This window comes from Myxine glutinosa, chromosome 1 (assembly GCF_964187855.1).
Source record: "Myxine glutinosa chromosome 1, kmMyxGlut1.1, whole genome shotgun sequence".
Lineage (NCBI taxonomy): Eukaryota > Metazoa > Chordata > Myxini > Myxiniformes > Myxinidae > Myxine > Myxine glutinosa.
The window spans coordinates 413,859,380-413,878,131 of record NC_136261.1 but is presented as its reverse complement, the minus strand read 5'-3'; the positions used below and the strand labels follow the sequence as shown (position 1 = coordinate 413,878,131).

The 18,752-nt window shown below is 41.5% G+C and overlaps 1 protein-coding gene across 1 annotated transcript in view; it reads right to left on the bottom strand.

Moving 5' to 3' along the window:
• Positions 1–513: 513 nt before the first annotated feature.
• The window catches only part of LOC137419989 (uncharacterized), a 94,378-nt gene continuing 76,139 nt past the window's right edge, over positions 514–18,752 (bottom strand). The window contains exons 8-9 of the mRNA XM_078785911.1: positions 2,858–2,998; positions 514–2,723 (exon numbers count right to left, since the gene is read on the bottom strand). Of these exons, the coding sequence (XP_078642037.1) occupies positions 1,087–2,723; positions 2,858–2,998 (1,778 nt within the window). The 3' untranslated portion in view covers positions 514–1,086. The remainder of the gene's footprint in view (positions 2,724–2,857; positions 2,999–18,752) is intronic.

Below are 18,752 nucleotides of genomic sequence, written 5' to 3'. Positions count from 1 at the left end.
TTCCATGACCTTGCTGATGATTGGGAGCAGTCTGATTGGTCTGTCGTTGCAGGGATCTGGTTTTTAATTTTGTTTTTTGTTTTTAAATAATTCTTACCTCTTGGTCTGGCCAGTGGCCACATCGACTTCGACTTGAATCTCAACTTTGGGGTTCGTTGGAGGGGGGGGGGGGGGGTGGTGGGGGAGAGGTTCGTTACCCTCTTCCTTTCTTTAGAAGTCTGTGTTCAAAGGTATTCCCTCCATTAACAATGCATTACCATTGATGTTGAGAAAAATGTGGTGGAAACAATCTGTGTGGCCTTTCTTCCACGTTAGGACCTGTATAACCGAGGTGCTTGGCAGCAATCAGTGATGGCATGAAGTGCAGTCTTGCCATGATGGTAAATGTTGTGCAAGGTTTTCAACTGGTCAGATCAGGATTACTTCGAGGGATATACGCACTCCAAACTCTTCTTTGACTGATAAATTGACCATAATGTGCCATTACATATTCACAATAACACAGACGGTGCATTTGTGCTTTGAGGACCTCTCTTTATTGTGAAACTCTTCACAAATTCAAGTTTCATGAAAAACATAGGCAGGAGTCTTCTTCTGATAAACGATTTTACAACAAGGGTGTTCTGGCTAATATCACACGTGGCAATGAAACATGTACTTCAGCTAAGATTGAGTAAAAATTGATGTTCAAACTGCCATGGCAAGATCCCATCTGAGCATAACCATAAAGGGACAAAAAAAAACAACTAAATCAATGAGAAAACAAAATTCCTAAACATTTGTCACAATCAAAAAAGAACCAAAAAGAAAAAAAAGGAAGTTCTCCCAGATCCTTTTTCAGTAAAGGATCATTATTCATGAACTGGTTTATGAAACTTCATTCTCATAGCTTTGTTCCAAGGGCTTGTTTTAGAATCCCCACTGAACCTCTGACAGCCTCCACTGAAGTTTATTTGTTGTCATATTCCCTGGAATACTTTATTAGTACTGTTCGGCTTTTCTTGATCATCCAGATTCTCTGTTGCTCCAACTATCACTGGTACATATTCAGGTTTCTTCAATTCCGAAATCCTATTCACCTAATTTTTAATATCCCGGTATTTCAGATTTCAGCTCTCCTGTATGGATCTTCATATGTGATTTCAAATTGCCTTTTTGAAAGAAACGTTTATCACATATCAAGCATTTGAGAGGATGCTCTCCTGTATGGATCGTCATATGCGATTTCAAGCTGACGTTATGAGAGAAACCTTTGTCGCATATCGAGCATTTATATGGACGTTCTCCTGTATGGATCCTCATATGTGATTTCAAATTGCCTTTTTGAAAGAAACCTTTATCACATATCAAGCATTTGAGAGGATGCTCTCCTGTATGGATCGCCATATGTGATTTCAAGCTGACGTTATGAGAGAAACCTTTGTCGCATATCGAGCATTTATATGGACGTTCTCCTGTATGGATCCTCATATGTGATTTCAATTCGCCACTTTGAGAGAAACCTTTATCACATATCGAGCATTTGTAAGGTCGCTCTCCTGTATGGATCCTCATATGTGCTTTCAAATTGCCTTTTTGAAAGAAATCTTTATCGCATATCGAGCATTTGAGAGGATTCTCTCCTGTATGGATCATCATATGTGATTTCAAACTGCCTTTTTGAGAGAATCCTTTATCACATATCGAGCATTTGTGAGGTTGATCTCCTGTGTGGATCCTCACATGTAATTTCAAATTGCCTTTGCGAGTGAAACCTTTGTCGCATATCGAGCATTTGTGGGGTCGCTCTCCTGTATGGATCCTCATATGTGATTTCAAACTGCCTTTTTGAGAGAAACCTTTATCACATATCGAGCATTTGTGAGGTTGATCTCCTGTGTGGTACCTCACATGTAATTTCAAATAGACCTTGTGAGAGAAACCTTCATCACATATCAGGCATTTGTGAGGTTGCTCTCCTGAATGGATCCTCATATGTAATTTTAAACTGCCTTTGTGAGAGAAACCTTTATCACATATCGGGCATTTGTGAGGTTGCTCTCCTGTATGGATCCTCATATGTAATTTAAAACTGCCTTTGTGAGAGAAACCTTTATCACATATTGAGCATTTGTGGGGTCGCTCTCCTGTATGGATCCTCACGTGTAATTTCAAACTGTTGCTATGAGAGAAACCTTTGTCACATATCGGGCATTTGTGAGGTCGCTCTCCTGTATGGATCCTCATATGTGATTTCAAATTGCCTTTCAGAGAGAAACCTTTATCACATATCGAGCATTTGTGAGGTCGCTCTCCTGTATGGATCCTCAAATGTGATCTCAAATTGCTGCTTTGAGAGAAACCTTTATCACATATTGAGCATTTGTGAGGACGCTCTCCTGTATGGATCTTCATATGTTTATTCAAATTGATTTTTGTTAAGAAACCTTTATCACAGACAGAGCAATTGTGAGGGTGTTTTCCAGTGTGGATCCTCATGTGTATTTTGATGTTACTCTTTGAAGCAAAATCCATTCTGCATACATTACACTTATAACGTATTCGCCTTTCTTGCACCTTTTTGTGTTTGTTTAATTTAATATAAATATTGGTGTTGCGAGGCCCAGACTTGTATTTTATAGGAAGTGGGTCTTGATTTCGTGATTGTTTCTTCAAAAAAGGCTTCTTCTTTACTGTCAAGCTGTGACTGGACCTCATTTGTCCCATTTTACTTCTGGATTGTTCTACAGAAACAAAGAACACATTTTATTTTTTGTCAAAATCAAAATGAAAATATTTAACACTTTTCAGAAAATTTTCGATTTTCTCAACACAAAGGATTTGTTAATTTTTGTGAAATTTTTACGTTTCCACTCACCAGTTGCAAAAGAGGAAGCACTTCCGTTTGTCATGTGAATATCATCTGAACCTTCCTTTGCTGAAGCACATTTTGAATCTTCTGTGACAGATGAATCGTTGTTGTGTTGTCTGCCTTCCATATTTACAGGATGGACATCACCTGTGTACAAATCAGCATCAGTCTTTTGCAGGTAAATGAGATTGAGAACTATCTTTAGAGTTCATCGATCATGTTACGCCATGGATTGTGCACTTCAATTTAAATATAATAATGAAGTTAAACATTGTTAAAAACAAAAATTCCGGATGTTAAACACTATTGAAACAGTCTTCTACATGACCCTGATACACCACCCTATTTAACATGTCGAAGTACTGCTAAACTGGAGGATCGTGGAAGTAAAAATAAGGCGATTAGTGTTCAACAGTGTTTGTGTTTAATTCAATTTAAATAAAATAAAGATTGTAAAATGAATCAAAATAAATTTCTGGAATTTACTGGTGGTAAAAATTTCTCAAAATATCCTTTCACACAGCTCGGAACAAGTGTGTATTGACCCTCAGCAGAGCCAGGAAATAATATCGCTCCACTCTCAAGACTGAACTCTCAAACTTGTCTCCCTCCTCCAAGTCCTGGTGGCATCTGGACAAATATGTTTATCGTGTAGTTCCCCTCCAATTCCCTCCATTTCCTGAAATTACTACACACATGACACTGCACATGAAAAAGCTGAATGTCTCAACTCTGTGTTTGCCTTAAAATCTTGTGTCATAAAACCATTTCTCTCTGTACCCACCTAAATCAGTCGTACCCAGCTGCTCCTGGACTCTGTGTCCTTCTTTACCGACAAGGTAGAGAAGTTTCTGTCAAACCTCGACTCTGATTCCGCAACTGGACCAGGCAGCATCACCCCACAGGTCCCAAAATACTGCTCTACCGTGCTGTCACACCCTCTCTCTGTACTCTTCACCCTCTCTTTTACTCAAGGTCATCTGCCATATACTGGGAAATCAGACAACATTACCGCTTTACACAAAAAATGTGCAAAACCAGATTCCTGCAACTACAGACCAATCAGCCTACTCCCAATCCATATTCGCTTCTGATATGAAATCCTTCCTCTTTTCCAATGGCTTGATCTCTGATCATCATTTTGGATTCAGACCAGACCACTCTACTATGGAGATGCTGCTTCTGCTGTCTCAACAATGGATGGAGGTCCTCAATGCTAAACAGGAATTAAGAGCCGTCTTCCCTTGACATATGTCGTGCCTTCGATACGGTCAGGCACGCCGCCCTTCTTACGAAACTCTCCTCTTATGGTATCTATGAAAATCTTCACACATGGCGTGGACTTCCTCTCCAGTCAAAGTCAACGTCTCGCTCTGAATGGAATTCTTTCATCTCCCCTTCCTGTCCAGGCTTGAATGCCTCGAGGCAGTGTTCTCGGCCCTGTGCATTTTCTTGTCTTCATTAATGATCTCTCCAACTCGCTGGAAAATCCTCTCTATCTTTTTGCTGATGACTCCACCCTCTGCCGCTCCATATTACAACCCTGAGATTGGCAAGCAGCAGCCTTTTCACTCTCTGCAGACTGGATAAAATCACAAACTGGTCAAACAAGTTGAACATGTCATTCTATCCTGACAAATCTCACACCCTCACTATTTCTCTTCGTAAAGACGGTTTGGAAAACCCGCTGTCACTCAAGCTTTTGGGTGTGACTGTCTGCCATGCTTTTTTTTTTTTGATTTGTTTTTTTTTTGTATACTGAATCGAGGCTCGTGAAAGAGCTAACATTTACTTCACAAACAAATCAACCAGACAAACAAAATATATAAAAAGAGGGAGTGGAAGACAAGATGGGGAGAGAAGGGGAAGCACACAAACACAACATTTGAGAGCAGGGAGATGTGTGGGAGGGAGAGGGCTTGGTGGGAGGGAGAGGGCTTGGGGGGAGGAGGCGTGGGAAGGGTGGGGGGGGGGGTGGGAGAAGTATAAAACACAAGGACCTTTATGGTATCTATGAGTTGGGACTTCCAGGACAGAAGTTGGTATTTCAAAAAAGTGGAATTGGGGTGAAATTAGCGGGGGTAGAAAAGATCAAGGTTTTGGATGGGGGAAGATAAGAGATGGTGGTGGACAGCTGTTTTAAAGACCTGGAGGGTGGAGTGGGATTGAAGAGAGTGAGGGAGTTTGTTCCAGAGGCGGGAGAAAAGAAGAATGAAGGAGTGAAGGTGAGCAGAGAGTCTTGATTTTGGCAGTTTAACCATTAGAGGGTTGCAGGCAGATCTTGTGCGACCTGCAGGAATATTTGTGGGACAGAGCCCAGAGAGAGCTGGGGGGCAAGGCCAGAGAGGAGTCGGTAGAAGACGGAAAGACCACCAACCTGCCTGCGGTGAGTGAGTGAGAGGCCCTTGGAGTGAGCTTCATCGCGGGAGATTCCAATGATTCTGAATGCTTTGGTTTCAACAGCATGAAGACGAGCTAGGTGTGAGGCAGGAGCACCAGCCCAGAGGGGAGAGCAGTATTCCATTGAGCTGCGGATGAAAGCCTTGTATGTGGTGAGGAGCTCAGGTGTGCCAAGGAAGGACTTCACACGACGGATGATGCCCAATCGGCGACTGGCTTTGGAGGCCAGATTTGAAATGTGGTTTTCCCAGGAAGGATCATGGCAGATAGTGAGACCCAAAAGCTTGAGTGACAGAACTTCTTGGAGAGGATTATTCAGAAAGTGGATGGGAGGGTTGTCCAGTCGTTCTTTTCGGAGAGACATCTTAAGAGTGTGAGATTTGTCAGGATTGAAAGACATGTTCCACTTGTTTGCCCAGTCTGTGATTTTGTCCAGGTATGCAGAGAGTGAGGAGGCTGCAGACTGCCAATCTGAGGGATGACGAATGGAGCGACAGAGAGTAGAGTCATCAGCAAAGAGATAGAGAGGATTTTCAAGAGAGTCAGAGAGATCATTGATGAAGACCAGAAAAAGCACAGGGCCCAGAACACTGCCTTGGGGAACTCCAGCCTGAACGGGAAGAGGAGATGAGAGAAACCCATTCAGGGCCACATGTTGACTATGACTAGAGAGGAAGTCTGCCAGGCATGCGTGGAGATTTCCATGTATACCAAAAGAGGAGAGTTTGGTGAGCAGAGCGGGGTGCCAGACCGTATCGAAGGCACGTGATATGTCGAGGGAGACAGCTCTAATTTCCTGTTTGGAATTGAGGACCTCCATCCATTGTTGAGAAAGCAGAAGCAGCATGTCCAGAGTAGAGTGACCAGGTCTGAAACCAAATTGATGATCAGAGATCAAGCCATTGGAGAAGAGGAAAGATTTCATATCTGAAGCAATGATGGATTCCATGACTTTGCTGATAATTGGGAGAAGGCTGATTGGTCTGTAGATGCTGAGATCTGTTTTTGCACCTTTTTTGTGCAAAGCGGTGATGTTGGCAGATTTCCAAGCAGATGGCAGATGACCTTGAGCAAAAGAGAGGGTGAAGAGTACAGAGAGAGGGAGTGAAAGAGCAGAAGAACCGGATTTTAGGACCCGTGGGCTGATGCCGTCTGGTCCAGTTGCAGAATCAGAGTCGAGGGTTGACAGAAACTTTTCCACCTTGTCAGGAGGAAAGGACACAGAGACCAGGAGCAGCTGGGTACGACTGGGTATGGTGGGTACAGAGAGGGATGGGTTTGGGACACAAGATTTCGAGGCAAACACAGAGTTGAAGCATTCAGCTTTTTCACGTGCGGAGTCAGCCGTGTGGCCGTTTGAATTGAGGGAGGGGTTGGAGGGGGAACAAACACCAGAAACAGATTTGACCAGACGCCACCAGGATTTGGAAGAGAGAGACAGATAAGAGAGTTCAGTGCTGAGAATGGAGAGATATTGTTTCCTGGCTCTCCTGAGGGTGGACACACACTTGCTTCGGGCTTTGTGAAAGGAAGTGAGATTTCCTTCCGTTGGATTTGCTTTCCAGGAGACGAAAGCAAGCTGTTTCTGGGCAATAGCATTATTACTCAGGAATAATAATGGGGCACAATCTTTACTGGGAAAACCACATTTCCAAGCTGGCCTCCAAAGGCAGCCGCCGACTGTGCATCTTCTGTCGTGCGATGCCCTTTCTTGGCACTATTGAGCTTCTCACCACATACAAGGCTTTCATCTACAGCTTAATGGAGTTCTGCTCTCTCTCTCTCTCCTCTGGGCTGATGCTCCTGCCTCATACTTCATGCTGTAGAAAACAAAGCTGTTAGTATCATTGGTATCTCCCACGATGAAGCCGATTCTGAGGGATTTTCACTTTCGCACTGCAGGCAGGTTGGTGGTCTTTCTGTCTTCCAATGGTTCCTCTCTGGCCTAGCGCCCCCTACCCTGTCTGTGCTCTGTCCCCCAAATATTCCTTGAGGAGGCACAAGATCTGCCAACAACCCTCTTCTGGTGAAACTTTCAAATGCAAGACTCTCTTGCTCACCATCACTCTTTAATTCCTCTTTTCTCACACCTTTGGAACAAACACCCACACTCTCTTCAATCCCACTCCTACCTCGAGGTCTTCAAAAGCAGCTGTTCACCACCATCCCTTGTTTTCCCCCATCCAAATCCTTGATCTTGTCTACCTCCGTCAATACACCCCAAATCCACCTTTTTCAAATTCTGACTTCTTTCCTGAAAGTCAAAGTCATGTCCATTTGTTTTATACCATTTTATCCCCACTCCCCAACCCCTCCACAAATCTACTAATGTCACTGTTCTCTACTATTGTTGTGCATATGTACTTTCCTCTCTCTCCCCCTCTCGTCTCCCGCTCCCTTTATTATATATTTTGTGTGTTAGCTATTACACGAGCCTCAACTTTGTATTAAAAAAAAAATGAAAAAAATAATATTGAATGGCACTCAGCAGCACATCCTTTTGACTTCAAAAGTAGTTGGTGGTTGAATTCAGTTCGCTGATAGGAAAATCTTCTTCAAATTTCAAGTGAATTGGATGACAATTGAGGATTTTAGAAATTCGAATAAGTCGTGGACCTTATCGCCGATGCTGATCTGAAAAATAGTTGGCGGTTGAATTCAGTTCGCCGATATGAAAATCCTATTCAAATTTCAAGTCAATCATATGAAAATTGAGGATTTTAGAAATTTGAAGAATATGGTTGACCTTTGGCATTTGTTGATCTTACGACCTATGTTGACATAAAAATAGGTGGAGGTTGAATTCATTCAGCAAATATGAAAATCCTCTTCAAATTTCAAGTCAATCATATGAAAATTGAGGATTTTAGAAATTTGAATTGTTGACCTTTTGGCCGATGTTGATGTCAAACATTGTTGATGGTTGAATTCAGTTAGCTGATATGTGAATCCTATTCAAGTTTCAAGTCAATCGGATGAAAACTGAGGATTCTAGGAAAAAAAAGTGGTTGACCTTTGGCCTATTTTGACCTTTTAACATCAAAAATAAAGACGATTCTTTCAGATCACCAACTCTACCGTTTGGTGGTTTCATGAAGATCGGTTGAAAACTGTGACCTGTAGACGAGTATAAGTGAGCAGACAGACAAACACACAAACCGGAGTGATCAATATACTTGTCAAAAAAGGATTTTTTGCCAAGTAACAAATAGACAGACAGACAAGGGTGAAAACAAAACCTCCACCAACCTTCGGTGGAGGAAGTAAGGATACCTGTTTTCAGTAACTCGTTCAGGAACTCAAGTCAAAGCTGAGATGAACCGAGTCAGGTCATGTGACATGGCAAAGTTAAATGCACTGACACCATGAGGATCTGTGCTGTGAGAGAATCCATTTATCTATTTATTATACCATTGAGCGGAACCATGAGTGCACGATGGCTAGTGGCATGAGCGATCGGTGAGGCAAAACATCCTGTCTATCTGTTAGCGCACACTAAATCAAGCCATTGAAGGAAATTAAACAAAAACAGACAGGATGGAAAACCACATACCAAAGAACAGGTACGTATTTAGAAGCACACAAGATTCAATAATAATGGGGCACAAATTTACAAGCACATCAAACAATAACCAAACATCAAGAAAGGCACAAAAGAGCAGATCTTATCTTACCCGTAGCACTTATTTCCCACTGAGGTATTCTTACTTATTTATTTGTACAAAAGACATGGCTCCAACAGAACAATTAAGGAAAAAATATAGAGAGGAAGTAAAGCGCATAAAGAGGTTGGGCAAAGTATATGGTAGACCTCTGACTCATCCTCGGCACGCGTCGATGTTCATGTGCCAATCCCGCAATGGGAAGAGAAACAAGGAAAAAGGGAGGGGTAATGAGAGCAGAATGTGGTGAGTTTTAATGAGAACAGTGTGTGCAAAGTAGCTTTAGTCTTTAGAGGAAGATAGGGAAGAGCGAATGAATAGTTAATGGGACGTTGTTGTTATTGTTGTATCAAGGGTTTTATGGCCGGCCTCGTCAAAAAAAAAAACATCGGTAAAAGCCACAGGAGGCAATCACAAACTGGGGGGAAACTAACTTTAATCCCTACCGAGTTCACATAGCTTCACCCCCCATGTGAAGACGCAAAAACAATCTTAAGCTCCAGTTTCCTTACTTAATACATCGGGGTGCCTCCGACGCATCCACGGTCCATGCTACACCTATACAATTCTGCCTCGACGATGGTATTTCATCCCATACCCCCACAAACGTAACACTATCAACTCACTCTTCTCTGTGCATGTGCGGTCGTTAAAAATTCACAGCCAAAGAACTGTTTATTTACGGATTCATGTTCCGATTCGGGTTCAAAATATAATATTAAATTTAAATAAGTTGTCCACATTTGTAGACAGACAGACAGACAGACGTGAACCAATTGCTTAACCCCACTTGTCACTTTTAGTTTGCGAGGTAATTAAACAGCTACCTGCAAGCACAACATAGGAATCCAAAAAGCCTTTTGTGTCGAAGACACAAGAAATGCCAATATTATGGACTGTGTGTTCCAATTTACAGCAACCCTGGCTGACATCACTGTTAAACTGAGATTTTTGCCCATAACTTTCATCCCATCTGAAGGTACCACAAACACTTGAGGATTCCAGAAGAAAAAAAAAGTGGTTGACCTTTGGCCAATTTTGACCTTCTAAAATAAAAAATAAAGAGGATTCTGTCAGAACCAGTCAGAGCCAGGTTAGATCAGGTAGGGCAGCCCATCGCCACGCCCACTTTCTGCCGGTACTCCACAGACCTCCAAGCCACCATCCCCCAAACAGCACGTTGCCCAGCCCATTCCCATCTCCTTGAGATACTGATCAACCGACTGCAATCACAAGGCATGTGGTCAGCCCTCGGGCTCGCACATCTCAGTGACAACATGTGGAACCATTAATATCACTGCCAAGGTAAGTGAATCTCGATGTGATCTCAATATCCTCACCACAGACAGGTACAGACCGGATAGTCGTATCCAAGATGTCATTGAAAGCCTGGATCATATATACACAAAGAATTAAGTTAAGCACCCCCCCCGTTTTTTTACAACCTCGCACATTACAAGTTTGGTGTCGTCAAAACAGTGTAATATACCCATGATATTGCTATATTTTCTGGAGAAGTGATATTATGGTCACATAAAAACATAACAATCATGCCGTTTTCAATATTTTATTCTGAATAATTTAAGGTGAAATTTTATGGGAATTTTAGGCATATTTTCACCTCAATTTAAGTATGGAGCTATAGGTCCATCACGGACAGTGTGGATGACGTTTATGTTTTCTAACGTACAGTCATTGTTCTGAGAAGACCTCTAGCGATCTTTGCGTCAATAACGTGTGTAGGACCCACGTGATCGGATCACTGACTCAACCCTACGTCTCATAGACCCTGTAAGCCGTCGTATGCGTTGCTGTGGCAGGTTGTTCCATTCCCGATGTAATGCACGTTCCAATTCATCCAGATTGGCTATTGGAGGGACCATCTTCGCAATTTGTCGTCCCAACATGTCCCAAACGTGCTCGAGGGGGTTCAGGTCAGGACTGTACGCAGGCCAGGGGATGGTTGTCACAGCACCTTGCTCCAGCAAGGCTCGGACGCGTCTCGCACGGTGAGGCCTGGCGTTGTCATCCATGAAGATGGGTCTGCTGGCGAGGGTGTGGTCATCGAAGTGCGGGATTACGGTGGTATTCAGGATTTCCTCGGCATATCGCTCTCCGTTGAGGTTACCTCGCACAGTTATCAGGTCCAATTTACAGTCATGGGAGAAGCATCCCCAGACCATAATCGAGCCACCACCAAAGGGTACCGTTGGTTGAATGTTTTTAGGTGCTAGGGGGTGCTTAACTTAATTCTTTGTGTAGGGGTGCTTAACTTAATTCTTTGTGTAGGGGTGCTTAACTTAATTCTTTGTGTATATATAGTCCATGGGCCAGAGGGGCCTACCGTGCACCCCCTCCCCCCCCCCCCCCATGATCCTCCCCAATGTGCATAATTATGATGTGATGTCTCCTTAGATGGGGAAAAAATATTTTGGTCGATGTTTTCTTTTGGCATTTTGGGAGACATGTCAAAATGTCCCTTATTTAATATATCGACGATTTCTTGAAGTATGCTAATTACTTGCACCTTCGTTATGTTGTATCTCAATAATTATAAGCTCAAATATTACTGAATTTGGCATGTCATTGCTTTTGATTATGTTTAACAATCTGACAAAGTTTTACTTACGTCATGTTTTGATTTCATGTTTATTAAGTCATCTCAGCATACATTGAAATACATCATATCTGCCGTTTCTTTTTCTTTCTTTCTTCTCTTCTTCGTCTCCGTGTGTCTGTCTTTTTTTTTTTTTTTTTCTCTCTTTTTCTCTCTTTTTCTCTCTTTTTCTCTCTCTTTCTCTCTCTTTCTCTCTCTTTCTCTCTCTTTCTCTCTCTTCTCTCTCTCTCTCTCTCTCTCTCTCTCTCTCTCTCTCTCTCTCTCTCTCTCTCTCTCTCTCTCTCTCTCTCGTGAATGAACACAGATAATCAAATGAAGGAATGTGTTATATTTTGCTTTTATTAACATCCAGTCTTCAAATAACTGTTTGAAATATTAACATGATACACCAATATGCTAATTAACCCAGTTGCACATGTAAAAGTATCACAAACACATATTTCAGTTTATACAGATGTTGTTTGTGTAATCCTTGATGACATCACATGATGTCAGCATGCTGAAAAACATCATACATTCTGTAGTTAACCCACATAAAAGGGATTTATTTGTTTTTGTTCTGGTTAGAACAAGTATTGATGTTGCAGTCGGAAATAAATAGCATACAGTATCAACAACACACATATAACAATTAATTTATTCATAAGCAAACATGCAAATCAACTTGATAACTATTACTCCATGTATTCCAAAAATAATTAACAAGTTGGTCGTGACGTTACATTGGACTATTCACTTGTTTCAAAGAATTAAAGACAACCGTGATCATGCCTTCATAAAGAATACTGTCCTGTCCGTAGCCGATAAAGACCGGCCTCGGACGGATATCCGATCGAGCTTAACAGTCCGGTGCGTTCAGTAACAATATAGCGGAGAATACACGGGGAGGGCAAAGAGCTTACCTTCACGGGTCCCACAGGACTCTTTCGAACCGGCGATGATTAATTCAAGCTGACACATGATTTAAAATGTACAAAAATACCGAATTTAATGAAGAAATGCCGGTAACAGAATAATACACGGCAAAACTAAAATTCATAAATGGGATGTCCCCACACAGACTCGTATACCACACAAGGGGAAAAACAACTGGTGAAAATAAATGTGTGTGTGTGTGGGCACTTAGCTCTGAGCGTCTCCTGAACCCAGTCGGGAATCGTCCAGGCCCCAAGCACGGCACAGGCCCTGGCGGGAAGTAGGCCTCAGCGCGCTCTCGTTCACACACCGCCGCAGCACAGGGTGCCGAGTCCGCCGCTTCCCAAAGCACAAACGAGCCAATGGAAGGACAATGCGGCCACTCAGCCGATCGCCCGGACCAAGAAGAAAGAATGCACGAGCAGGGACCGTCTGCAGGAACTCAGTACACCCCTGGCGACAACCGTGACTGTTCACTATCAACGTCCAAACTCAAGACCTCGTCCCAATGCAAGAGGAGGGAAAATGTCGGAACACGACCATTCGACACCAAACTCACAGCCAAGAGCTCATAACTTCGACCGTTCGTTGAGACTGTCCCACCGCAAGAGAACAAATATCGACTGTTCACTTCCAGATCCAGAAACCGAGAGAGAAAATGAGCCACCGTTCTCTATGGAATCCAGAACGAGAAGAGAATAATAAGCGACCTTTTGCTATAAAAACCAGGACGAGAAGAGAAAATGTCTGTCCTCTCACTCCTTTGAACTCAAGGCTCTGACGTCATCTTGCGCCGCCCGTGCCTGCTCCACCAATCCAATAGTCCCATATTAGCAGTCCTTGCTCGAACCAATTCCGGACCAATCCCTGCTCTTTGGGGGCGTGGCCCCACAGACCTGCCTGCTTCATGTGGCGATGTCGCGGCTGGCAGCACCCGCGGTATTGTTCCATCTCTTGCCTCCAGTTACTTTTATTCAGTGTTATTAATGCGTGATTTCTTAGCTTTGTGTGTGTGTGTGTGTGTGCATTGTCATAAAGAACAGAGGAAAAATAACAGAGGCAATTACATATAGGGGATTAATCACCCATAATCCCTAACTAATTAGCACAACTGCACCCCTCATGATGGGAACAAAGATACACATACATGACATACGGTCTACCGGATCTATACTTGTGGTACATGGTGGATCTTCTTCTTTATCGTGACATTCGGAGCATGGTAATCTATACACTTCTACCTGGCTCTAAGGCCGTGAGTAGATAATAAATGTTGTTCCTGGGACACCCCCAAATCTCCATTCACTAACATGTAAATTTTCCTCTCACCCTCACTTTCCCTCATTTCCCCCTTAACACCTCTATTTCTGCCACCCTGATCTTTACAAACCTTTTGGCCTTTTGACATACCAGCTATAGCACCTATCCTTAATGTTGTTCATTAGACCACTCAAACAATGATCCTACGAATATTTGCTCCCTCTCACTCTCTTAATATCATTGATCTCTAGTGGACCACTCAAACATCGATCCTACAAATATTTGTTTATGTGTGGGAAATAATTTAATTCTCCTACAACTCTCCCCACCATCTAATAAATTAACAAAATATATGTTTGAGTTTGGTTCTTTATCAAGATATTTTAACTGAGCTAAGATAAAATGGTAAACCTCCCTCAATGTTCTTGTTTGAGTGCCTCGAGTGCCACACACTTTTTGGTAGGCTCTGCCCACTTTTTGTTAAGCTCCGCCCACTTTTGCCAAACCCCACCCACTTTGTTAAGTCACACCCACTTTATAAACTCTCAACATTGTATCATTTCCAGTTAAGACATTACATCATTTCCAGTTAAGACACGCCCAGGTTTGCCCAGGGAATTTCCACAGGAAATGACACACACCCAGCCCTTTTTATAAAAGGCACCGACCACACAGGCTTTTTCAAACACGCTTTCTGCTTCACTTGAGAATGGACTGCTGTGCTGAAATGGAATGGGATAACTTTGCCATTCCTTGGAGTCCTGCTACCTGTGTGGAGCTCAACCTTCAGATTGATGAACTGGACTCCAACCTCTTATCAATGGAGATGGAGTCTTATCAATGGAGTTTATTTATTACTTGCAAAATCGAAGATTTTCAAGTATATTGGTCGGTTGTGTTTGTGACTCTGTTTGTTACTTGCAAAATCGAAGATTTTTCAAGTATATTGGTCGGTTGTGTTTGTGACTCTGTCTGTCTGTTTGTTTGTTTGCTTGTAACTTGCAAAATCGAAGATTTTACAAGTATATTGGTCGGTTGTGTTTGTGACTCTGTCTGTCTGTTTGTTTGCTTGTTTGTTTGTTTGTCACCGGCCTACAGGTCACAATTTTCAACCGACCTTCACCAAACTTCAACAAGTGGTAGAGTTAGTCAAATGCCAGAAGCCTATTGTTTTTGGGGTCAATAGGTCAAAAGGTCAACATAGGCCAAAGGTCACCAACTTTGCTAAATTTCTAAAATCCTCCATTTTCATCCAATTGACTTGAAATTTGAAGACCTCTTGCATATCTGGTCATTGAATTCAACCACCAAGAATTTTTGAGGTCAACATAGGCCAAATGGTCAACATAGGCCAAATTTCTAAAATCCTCAATTTTCATCCAATTGACTTGAAATTTGGAGAGGACTTGCATATCTGGTCACTGAATTCAACCACTAAGTAATTTTGAGGTCAACATAGGCCAAATGGTCAACATAGGCCAAATTTCTAAAATTCTCAATTTTCATCCAATTGACTTGAAATTTGGAGAGGACTTGCATTGAATTCAACCACCAAGTATTCTTGAGGTCAACATAGGCCAAATGGTCAACATAGGCCAAATTTCTAAAATCCTCAATTTTCATCCAATTGACTTGAAATTTGAAAAGGACTTGCATATCTCGTCACTGAATTCAACCACAAATTATATTTTAGGTGAACATCGGTCAAAAGGTCAACATAGGCCAAATTTCTAAAATCCTCAATTTTCATCCAATTAACTTGAAATTTGAAGAGGACTTGCATATCTCGTCACTGAATTCAACCACCTAGTATATTTGAGGTCAACATCGGAAGGTCAACATAGGCCACATTTCTAAAATCCTAAATTTTCATCTAATTGATGTGAAATTTGAAGAGGACTTGCATATCTGGTTACTGAATTCAACCACCAAGTATTTTTGAGGTCACCATAGGCCAAAAGGTCAACATAGGCCATCATGTATCATTGGAAAACTTTTGGGGGAGGGTGGATTTTGCAAGTATCGTGCTACGCATGACGTTTTCTTGTTTGTTTGTTTGTCACCGGCCTACAGGTAAGAATTTTCAACCGATCTTCACCAAACTTCACCAAGTGGTAGAGTTAGTCAAATGCCAGAAGCCTCTTGTTTTTGGGGTCAATAGGTCAAAGGTCAACATAGGCCAAAGGTCACCAACTTTGCTAAATTTCTAAAATCCTCAATTTTCATCCGATTGACTTGAAATTTGAGGACCACCTGCATATCTGGTCACTGAATTCAACCACCAAGCATTTTTGAGGTCAACATAGGCCAAATGGTCAACATAGGCCAAATTTCTAAAATTCTCAATTTTCATCCAATTGACTTGAAATTTGGAGAGGACTTGCATTGATTTCAACCACCAAGTATTCTTGAGGTCAACATAGGCCAAATGGTCAACATAGGCCAAATTTCTAAAATCCTCAATTTTCATCCAATTGACTTGAAATTTGAAAAGGACTTGCATATCTCGTCACTGAATTCAACCACAAATTATATTTTAGGTGAACATAGGTCAAAAGGTCAACATAGGCCAAATTTCTAAAATCCTCAATTTTCATCCAATTGACTTGAAATTTGAAGAGGACTTGCATATCTGGTCAGTGAATTCAACCACCAAGTATCTTTGAGGTCAACATAGGCGAAAAGGTCAACATAGGCCAAATTTCTAAAATCCTCAATTTTCATCCAATTGACATGAAATTTGAAGAGGACTTGCATATCTGGTCACTGAATTCACCCACCAAGTATTTTTGAGGTCACCATAGGCCATCATGTCACATTTAAAACTTTTGGGGGAGGGCGTATTTTGCAAGTATCGTGCTACGCATGACGTTTTCTTGTTTGTTTGTTTGTCACCGGCCTACAGGTCACAATTTTCAACCGATCTTCACCAAACTTCACCAAGTGGTAGAGTTGGTCAAATGCCAGAAGCCTATTGTTTTTGGGGTCAAAAGGTCAAAAGGTCAACATAGGCCAAAGGTCACCAACTTTGCTAAATTTCTAAAATCCTCAATTTTCATCCGATTGACTTGAAATTTGAGGACCACCTGCATATCTGGTCACTGAATTCAACCACCAAGCATTTTTGAGGTCAACATAGGCCAAATGGTCAACATAGGCCAAATTTCTAAAATCCTAAATTTTCATGCAATTGACTTGAAATTTGGAGAGGACTTGCATTGAATTCAACCACCAAGTATTCTTGAGGTCAACATAGGCCAAATGGTCAACATAGGCCAAATTTCTAAAATCCTAAATTTTCATCCAATTGACTTGAAATTTGAAAAGGACTTGCATATCTCGTCACTGAATTCAACCACAAATTATATTTTAGGTGAACATAGGTCAAAAGGTCAACATAGGCCAAATTTCTAAAATCCTCAATTTTCATCCAATTGACATGAAATTTGAAGAGGACTTGCATATCTGGTCAGTGAATTCAACCACCAAGTATTTTTGAGGTCACCATAAGCCATCATGTCACATTGAAAACTTTTGGGGGAGGGCGTATTTTGCAAGTATCGTGCTACGCATGACGTTTTCTTGTTTGTTTGTTTGTCACCGGCCTACAGGTCACAATTTTCAACCGATCTTCACCAAACTTCACCAAGTGGTAGAGTTGGTCAAATGCCAGAAGCCTATTGTTTTGGGGTCAATAGGTCAAAAGGTCAACATAGGCCAAAGGTCACCAACTTTGCTACAATTTCTAAAATCCTCAATTTTCATCCGATTGACTTGAAATTTGAAGACCACTTGCATATCTGGTCATTGAATTCAACCACCAAGAATTTTTAGGTCAACATAGGCCAAATGGTCAACATAGGCCAAATTTCTAAAATCCTCAATTTTCATCCAATTGACTTGAAATTTGGAGAGGACTTGCACATCTGGTCACTGAATTCAACCACCAAGTATTCTTGAGGTCAACATAGGCCAAATGGTCAACATAGGCCAAATTTCTAAAATCCTCAAATTTCATCCAATTGACTTGAAATTTGAAAAGGACTTGCATATCTCATCACTGAATTCAACCACTAATTATATTTTAGGTGAACATAGGCCAAAAGGTCAACATAGGCCAAATTTCTAAAATCCTCAATTTTCATCCAATTGACTTGAAATTTGAAGACCACTTGCATATCTGGTCACTGAATTCAACCACCAAGTATTTTTGAGGTCAACATAGGCCAAAAGGTCAACATAGGCCAAATTTCTAAAATCCTCAATTTTCATCCAATTGACTTGAAATTTGAAGACCACTTGCATATCTGGTCACTGAATTCAACCACCAAGTATTTTTGAGGTCAACATAGGCCAAATGGTCAACATAGGCCAAATTTCTAAAATCCTCAATTTTCATCCTGTTGAACCGAGCTTTGATCAAGATTGTAAATTTAAATCTTCATGAAATGGACAATTTGCTGTATCAATGGTAAACTTTTGGGGGAGGGCGTATTTTGCAAGTATCGTGCTACGCATGACGTTTTCTTGTTTGTTTGTTTGTTTGTCACCGGCCTACAGGTCACAATTTTCAACCGATCTTCACCAAACTTCACCAAATGGTAGAGTTGGTCAAATGCCAGAAGCCTATTGTTTTTAGGGTCAATAGGTCAAAAGGTCAACATAGGCCAAAGGTCACCAAATTTGCTAAATTTCTAAAATCCCCAATTTTCATCCGATTGACTTGACATTTGAAGACCACTTGCATATCTGGTCACTGAATTCAACCACTAAGTAATTTTGAGGTCAACATAGGCCAAATGGTCAACATAGGCCAAATTTCTAAAATTCTCAATTTTCACCCAATTGACTTGAAATTTGGAGAGGACTTGCATTGAATTCAACCACCAAGTATTCTTGAGGTCAACATATGCCAAATGGTCAACATAGGCCAAATTTCTAAAATCCTCAATTTTCATCCAATTTACTTGAAATTTGAAAAGGACTTGCATATCTCGTCACTGAATTCAACCACAAATTATATTTTAGGTGAACATTGGTCAAAAGG